General features: G+C 55.7%; 1 protein-coding gene across 1 annotated transcript in view; it reads right to left on the reverse strand.

Moving 5' to 3' along the window:
* Positions 1–8,156, reverse strand: part of ANKRD52 (ankyrin repeat domain 52) — a 17,040-nt gene extending 8,884 nt beyond the window's left edge. Inside the window, 11 exon segments of the mRNA XM_009707705.1 lie at positions 115–232; positions 321–403; positions 492–606; positions 1,197–1,275; positions 1,380–1,592; positions 1,755–1,897; positions 2,054–2,141; positions 2,287–2,487; positions 4,232–4,302; positions 5,553–5,631; positions 8,079–8,156. Coding sequence (XP_009706007.1) covers positions 115–232; positions 321–403; positions 492–606; positions 1,197–1,275; positions 1,380–1,592; positions 1,755–1,897; positions 2,054–2,141 — 839 coding nt within the window. The 5' untranslated portion in view covers positions 2,287–2,487; positions 4,232–4,302; positions 5,553–5,631; positions 8,079–8,156.
* Between the last annotated feature and the right edge of the window lie 225 nt (positions 8,157–8,381).

Raw genomic sequence — 8,381 nt, forward strand, 5'->3', positions numbered from 1 at the left:
CCGGGTTGCCCATGCTGCAGCTCACGCACGGAGAGGGGGGTTACGGTTTGGGCTGGGGGAAGGCAGTGACCTTCCTGCACGCAGTGTGGGACCAGCACCCTGTGCACAGCTCACCCTCCAGAAGCAGCAGCGTGGAGGCAAGTCCTCCCGAGGTTGTCAGGCGTGTTGATATCGAAGCCTGCAGACAGTACGTGCTCATTGCTCAGCGAGGAGACGATACTGTACAACTGACCTGGGTGGCAGGAGGGGCAGGGAATCAGGGGGAAGCTCGGGGGTCACTCGACTACCCCCTCCGCAGGAGGGGCGGCTGAGCCACTCACCTGAGGAAAGTAGCTTACGACAACAGTCTGAAAATCCAAAGAGAACAGCTAAGTGCAGAGGGAACATGTCGTGGATCCCACGCCTGCCAGGAGACGAGAAGGGAGTCAGGATGGATCATTTCTGAGTCCTCCAGCCCAGGGCAGGGAAAGGAAGGAAGAATCCTTCCTTACCTTGCAGTGTCAGCACCATTTGTCATCAAAGTACTAATTAGCAGCTCGTGGCCATATCTAGCAGCAACGTGGAGGGGGGTATTGCCGTATTTGTCAGCACAGTCAATCTCACTGCCTAGAAAAGAAAAGCCAAGTGCTCTGCCAGGGGGTCCCTGCATTCTAGTCCTGAGCAGCCTAGGCTGTTTCAACGGCTGCATCCCCATCTCAGGGACATGGCTGATAACTCGAGTCCATTCCGTGCAGAAGGGGAATCGTAAACTACGCTCTGAGCCGAAAGCCCATTTGTATCCTGCAAGCCTGGGGCACTAGATCTCTCCCCCTTCCCACAGGAGGGTATGCTTTCAGCGCCGAAGGTCTCTGGCTGAACCCCCAGGGTGTCTGCCAAGCCTGCAGCCCTCTTAGAAAGAGCATTGTCTTCCAGGCTGGACATGGCAGTGGGAATGTTCTTTGGCCACAGCAGTTCTGACCTGGCTGGGATTTCAGTCCCCTGGTCTGCACTTCACTGCCCTCGAGGGCACGCCTGCTCCCTGCCACCCAGCAGTACAGGGCCACTGGCAACAGCCCCAAGGGCACAGAGTGAATTTGAGTGATAATTGTAGAGTCCTTTAACTCTCTGAGCAAACACACACGGAGGTCCTGGAAGCAAGTGCTGAGCAGCACAAGAAAAGGCCGGGGTAAGCAGGGCCACAGGAAGAAGCCACTCACCATTCTGAATGAGGATCTGTGAACGCGTGAACCGTCCGTGAATGGCAGCCATGTGCAAAGGGCTCTTCCCTTCCTTACTCTGCAGAGATCAGAAGTGACGTCACATCAGGCTTCCCACCACCCTCCCTGAGCTTCCCCCTCAGGGAGTGGGTCCCCGCTCCCCCCATCCCGAAGCTGCCAGACCTGAAAGTTGACATCGGCCCCGTTGTTCACGAGGAGCTCTAGGCACAGGGCCCCATTGGTGGAGACGGCAGCAAAGTGCAGAGGGGTGAAGCCCTTCTCGTTAGGCTGATTGACGTTGGCGCCGTAATTGACCAGCTCGTTGGCCACGGCATCTTGGCCCATGTAACAGGCAATGTGAAGTGCAGTGTTACCGAAGGAATTTGGTTCATCGATCTGTGGGAGCAACAAATCCCAGAGGCTTTGGGGATTCAGGAAGATAAAAAGGCAGTCGAGAACCAGCCAGGGCTCCTGCCACCACCCAGCACACCCCCCTGCTCCTGTCTCCAGACTGGCCTGCACCCAAGCCCACCCTTCTCGCAGCTGCAGCGGTCTTACCTCGACTCCCAGCCTCAGCAGGTGACGCACGACTTCGATCTGGCCGCTGGCTGCTGCAGTGTGCAGCAGGGTGTAGCCCTTCTTGTCCTTACACATCACGTCAGCTCCCCGGGCCACCAGCAGCTTCAGAACTTCCAAATGCCCTGTCCAGGAGACAGTGATAAGAGCCAGGGGACCCCAGAAAACAGAAACCTGGGCACAGCAGCCTCTGGGGAGCCCCACCACCCTGAAAGGTGAATCCATAGGCAGCAAGAAACATGGGAGAAGAAACCGGACCGAAGCCCACGGGGAAAACCTACCTAGGAAAGCTGCCCAGTGGATGGGCTGGCGGTCCTTCTTGTCGCAAGTACTCAGGCTGGCCCCTTTGTTCAACAGCAGGTTCACCATCTAAGATGGGGAGAAGTGGTAAGAGAGGCAAGGCTGCCATTCCTCCCCACCTGTGCGGGCAGAGGCGCCTTTGCCACCTGCAAAGCCCAGACCCAGGAAGGGGGACATGCATGGGACCCCCTGCGCCCGAACCCGCCTTGCCTACCTCAAGGTGGCCGCTGTGCACGGCGTGGTGTAGCGCCGTGCGGCCCGTGCGGTCCGCGACATTGACAGTGCTCAGCAGGGGGATGATGGCCTCCACGCACTTGGTGGCCCGGTTGGCAGCGGCGACGTGCAGAGGCGTTTGCCAATACTTGTCGCGGGCATTGACGTCTGCCGAGTGCTTCAGGAGGAGGTGAAGTGCCTTCTAGCAGGGGCAGAGGAAAGCAGAGCTCTAACCCAACCTGCTGGAGCCCACAGAAGCCCTCCAGCCAGGTGGGGGAAGCTGCAGCTCAGTCCACCTTACGCTTTCAGTACACACAGGGCTGCCCAGATCCACACCAGCCTACAGCCCCCAGAGCCAGAGCTGCCCTCGCGGGGCTGAGCTGAAATCTCTCCGCACACCGACAAGCATGGCTTCTCCCCACTCTGCCAAAGGAAAGGACGTGTTTGCTCTCGTGACCCCAATAACATTGTGAAGCCCGTGTATGGCTATGTTTCAGCATGTTATCACAAAGAATGGGTGAGAGAGATAAAGATGGCATGAGAGAGGCTCTGAGAAAGAGCAGGGAGAAGGAATCTTCCCCACATGAATCCTTCCACCCTTACCTGGGTGGCTCCAGCTCCTTCCAGGCTGGAGTTCAGTGTGTGGGACCTGAACGAGCCAGGCTCATCCCATCCCAGTGCAGCTGTGAAACGCAGCTGCACGGGGACACCGGCACAGAAGAAATACCTCCGAGCCACGTGATTTAACTGTAAGTGAGTGTTCATCCATGACTCATGAGGTGCGAAGCACCCGGGGGATAACAAATGTGACCCACTGACCTACATTTGATGATTATTTCCCCCTTTCGCTGGTAGAGGCTGTTTGCTGCAACCCCACGTTTTCCTTGCTATGGTTTACAGGCTGCCGGCTTCCATGCAGCATCGGGGCAGCGCTTCCAGCAATCCCAGCCCCATGGCTCACTGCTCTGCTCTTTTCTCCCAGGGTTAGCTGATACCACTCCCGGCTGGGAGAAGCACGTGAAACAGCCGGGCAGTACATAAACCCAGCAATCCCAGAGAGCAGGCTCTAGGCAGGAAAAGCTGTGAAGCACACGGGCATTTCGGGAAGGCTCCTCTCAGGAGCTGGGCACGGAAGGCACCATCGGAGCCCAAGCACCCCGGGGAAGAACAGAACGAGGGAGGTGACTCTCCAGCACATCTGAGCTGAGGCAGAGAAGCAAACGAGCGTGCTCAAATTCACAGACAAGCAGCACTTCAGATCTGACAGCGAAACAGTCTTGGCTTGCTGAGCTCCCGTATTTTAGCGACCCACAGTAACTGTCCACACATGTTCACAGCAAACGCCTTCAGCAGAGGTTTATGCTAATGTGCTTCATCCCAAGTCTGCTGCCGATTAAGAGAACTCATGCAATCAGTCGATGTGTGGTAACTTGCCCCGCACGTCAAAGTGAGGGCTTCGGGTCCCCTGGCTCCAGCCAACGTGACCACAGAGTTTCTTGCTCTCCAGCAACTCAAAACAGGACAAAGTTAAGTGGGATGAAGTTAAGCCCACAAAAGCTAAGCATCAGGAAATCTTTCCAACAAGATCTGTTGGAATCAGCTCCTGAGAGAAAGGGTGAGAGCCCCATCATCCCTCAAAGAAATGTAAAGCTGGATTAGACAAAGCCCTGGGGAAGGGGGAAATGCGGGGAGGAGGATGTTGTGGGGAAAACCCACATGCTAACTCCTGAAGGATGGAGGGAAGGGAACCACGGGGACTTTTTTCCCAGTTCTCATTTTCAGCCTCTGAATTATCTGTTCGTCCCTTCTCCACTCTAACGAGATCACTCATCTCAGCCAAAGCCAGGCAAGATCGAAAAGACAAGAAGCGCCATCCCCTCCTCCCATCAGCGCCCACCACCCCCACGCAAGGAGCAGAGCCAGAGGACTCTTCAGAGGGAACCTACCTCGTTACGAGAAGCCGCAGCGCGGTGTAACGGGGTGAGCCAAACAGTGTCCTTTGCGTTAACATTAGCACCTGATGAAGAACAAAAGGAGGGGTCAGGGGGCAGAGAGGTGACCGGCTGCCCCTAGGCGTGTCGCCAGCCACCTCTGAGGCAGCCGCTGGGCAAGGGTGCCAGTTCTGCTGCTGCGAGGGGACCTTGCCCTGAGCTTTAGGCGAGACAGACCTTGTGAACTGCAAGAGGAACAAGCTACACCCCTTGGGAGGCTGCGCTGGTGCACTGCAAAGGACACAGCAAGGCACAGACCAAAGAGTCCCAGAGCGCCAGCTTCCCCACTGAGCCAAAAAAACACAACAGAGATCCAGCGGGCAGTTCTGCTCCCTGCTTTGAAACAAGGCCACTTGAGACAAAAAAACCCAGAGCATTTCACGTTGGGAGCTGTGGTCGCTGTGGGCTGCAACTCCGTACTAGAAAGGAAAGACGACAGACTACTGCCACCCCAGATTTGTGCTGGGCACTTAGGTCCCACGACCCCTGAAGCCCCTGCCTTTCTTTGCTGCTGAGAACTCAACACACAGGCGTGAAAAAAATCAACACAGGGCACATAAGGGCATCCCATGCTCTGCAGATAGAGCTGAACATTCCCAAATCCTGTTTAACAAGCCCTCAACAAAGGATTTCCACAACTCTCCTCGTCAGGGTCTGGCAGGATCATGCCAGCCTCGGGGTTCCCCCACACCACCAGCAAGCAGCTGCGAAGCCCACGATATCCCGAGGTGCTGCACTGGTGAAGAGCGGACAAGGAGACTCTCCTGTCTGCACTGCACACTCACAGGACCCAAACACAGGGCCGAGTGTCTCTGGAGGGAAATGAAAGACAGCTTTATGATGAGTAACAAAAGCCAAAACTGAGCAAAATCCCCTGGTTTTTAGCTGACCCTCTCCACGAGCAAACGAAACTCTGCTCCCCTGAGCATCCTGCCGTCCAAGGCGTCTCCGAGGCGTGCATCCCCACTGCACCCTCCTCCTCCAGTACCTCTGTCTAACGCTGGACACCTTGCACACATCCCTCTCCTGCCTTGGTTTCCACCTCTGCTATTTTAGTTCCAAGACACTTCACTGTCTGAACAAACCTCTTAGGATTATAGCAACATTTCCTAATCTTCCCCTGGCTGCAACCCCACTGGCTTAAGCATGAGCACACGGTTGCCTGGAGGGCGACCAAAAACCATTGCTGTGCACCCCTCAGGCCAGAGGATATCAGAAAGACACCTTAAAGGCAGTGCCAGCACTCGAGCCAAGCACCCTCAGCCTTGGCCCTTACCTGACAGTATTAGGAGCTCAAGGATTGCAACATCTCCTATGTAGGCAGCAGCATGCAGCGGCGTTCGTCTTTCTTGGTCCTGAGCAGGGATGTAAGAAACAAAAACGTCTGTGAGCTTCGAGAGCAGGGAGATCGCTCCTCCACTCCCGTCTGCTCCAACACCTCCATAAGCGTGTGCAGCATCTCGGGATGCAGGACGGGGGAAAACTGCTTAAAACCAGCACCCTCATGCAGTGCTGTGGGGGTGCACAGCCCCTTGGGAGCTCCACGGGTGCTGGGGTGTACCCGGTGACCAGAGCAGAGGGCACCTGGGCCATAACCCCAGCACGAGATGGGGAGGTTGTGAGAGCTCCAGCCGCTCATTTCATCCCACCACTGACTCCCTGGAGACCGACCCGATCTGACTCCGGTGCTACTGGACTTAATGAACATCTGCAAAGCACTCTGCGACCGGAGATGAAAGCCTGGCCGTGTTCCGACAGTGCACAGGCTGTCCCATTCTGCACGCTTTCATCCTCTCGGCCAACAATAAAAAACACTCAGAATTACAGACAGCTCCGAAACCAGACTCAGACCTGCTGGCTGCTGAAGGCCAGGAAGGTGCAGAAGCCCCTCTCTGATCTTAAATTGCATTAGCCAAAGAAAAAATACCTTCCACTTCTGTTTACTCAGGGCCGGGCCCTGGGTAACCTCTGCCTCCAGGCATTTGGTTCAGGCTTTTCTTGGGGAACAAGCCAGGTACTAAAGCCAGGAAGCAAACAGTAGAAAACCAGAGGAGTACAACTCGTTTCAAGCCCCAGATTTTGTGTTTGGGGGAAAAAAAAAACATAATTGCCTTTCATTAGGTTAAAAACTGGAAAATGGTGGAGGTTTAATTTTTTTTGGTAACAACTTGTGCTGGCACAAGCAGGCAGAAGGATGTGAAAGCGAAACCCAGCTGTCAGGTCACTGAACAAGCAACAACATTTCTAAACCTGCATACAAAAAGGAAATTAAGTGTTAATAATAGTGGTTTTACTCCTTCAGCAGCTGCGCAAGAGCTCAGCAAAACAATCCCAACCCTCCCTCCTGACAAGAGAGGACGAAGACCTGCTGGGTCCCCAACCGAACCAGTCATGGAAAAAAATCCCCACGCTATCTCTATGTAATAAGCTAAGATACGATCGAATCATTAGTCCTGCTGGCACATGGGCACCAGCACGGGGCTGCCCTCACCTTATGCCAGCCAGCGTCCGCAGTGCCCGCCCTTGACCTCAGGGTTTAACACCACGAGGATCGGGGTGCGCACAGGCCCTGGCTCCGCAGGCTGGGTCGGGCGAACGCCCTGGTGAAGTGCTCAGCGAAACAAACAGAAGCGTGCCAAAAAGCTGGCAGCTGCCTGCAGCACGGCTGGGGAGCAGCATGGACCAGAGCCCCGGTTAATGCCACAGCTCAGAGGAGACAGTGAACCAGAACAGGCTGCTCTTCCCTAAAGCTCACAACTTAGCTCGGCTTTTGGGCTGAGAGCGCAGGAATTGCTGAGCCGGCACCAGTCCAACCGTGCCACTGTGTTAGGCGGACCTGGGCCGGTGCAGGCTGGGCCAGCCAACCTGCCAGCCTGTGTCACAGCAGACTGCATTTCTTATCTGCACATCTGCCGCTGATTCGTTAGGGGAAGCTCATAAACCAGACAAAGGGAAGGCACACTGACAAGTCAGACGGGAACGCTCACCCGCAGGTTTCACCCTGTCCCTCCACGGAGCCTGGAACCCCCGTTCCACATGAGGACAGACCATGCTCATCACCACCAGACTGGGGCTACCAAGGGCTGCTCCCCTAGGAGCCAGCCTGGCCGCTCACAGGACCAGGAGGGATGTGTCTGAACAGTGGCGGCCTCTCCCCACCCCCCCGCGCGCCCTTGAACTCGCCTCCGCTCGGGAACGAGCCTCAAAAACACCCCCTGCCATCAGGCTTAAGATGAGCACAGTGGAAACCCCTCCCAACACTTGTGAGGTGAACCCAGCTTTGCTGAGCAGCTCAAATCCTCCTTCCCCTCTGGGGAACAACCTTATCTCAAGGCAGACCTGCTGTGTTCACACCAAACTATTTTGGGTTGCCATCCTAAAGGAGACAAAGGTAAACCGGCAAGGCAGCTAAGCCAAGCCTCCGTGAAAAGTCCTCCCACACACCCCACAGCCTCTCAGTGATGCTCTGCACGGTGGAGAGCTGTAGGAGACTCTCACCATCCCCTGGGGAGGGGCAGGAGTCCTGGTCTTCCACGCACCCCATTTTACAGATGGTAAGACCAAGGCAACGGGACACAGGTGAGCAGCAAATGGCAGCTGAGCTGGGAGCAGAATCCAGAAATGTTTTGTTTCAAAACCGTGGCTCTGACAATTCTTGCCAAAACGAGTCCCCCCTTGATGGCACCCACATCTCACCTGCTAAGCCTCTGCCTTCCCCTCTGCTAAAGAACCACACTGCAGGGAAGGAAATGGGGAGAGCTGGGTGAAGAAAGGGGAATGAGCACGGCCGGGCAGCACTCACCAATACATTAATGTTCTCCTTCTGATTCAGCAATGACCGCACCTCTTCTATATCGCGGTTGAAGATGGCTTGGACCAGAGGAGGCTACAAAGGAAAAGAGAAGCAAGTTGTGAAGGTGGCACCACATGGAGCACATGAGAGGGAGGAGAACTGGCACTGTCACAGCATGTCAGAGACTTTACACCAGCCTGAATCAGCCAGGACCTTGGTCCACAAACGAGTCCCCTGCTCCTGCTGCTGCCAGAGCCTGGCCCACCAGCAGCACCCAGCATCTTCCTCGCATCCGTGGCTCAGCCAGCACCA

The sequence above is a fragment of the Cariama cristata genome, unplaced genomic scaffold (assembly GCF_000690535.1).
Source record: "Cariama cristata isolate BGI_N322 unplaced genomic scaffold, ASM69053v1 scaffold30660, whole genome shotgun sequence".
Taxonomy (NCBI): domain Eukaryota; kingdom Metazoa; phylum Chordata; class Aves; order Cariamiformes; family Cariamidae; genus Cariama; species Cariama cristata.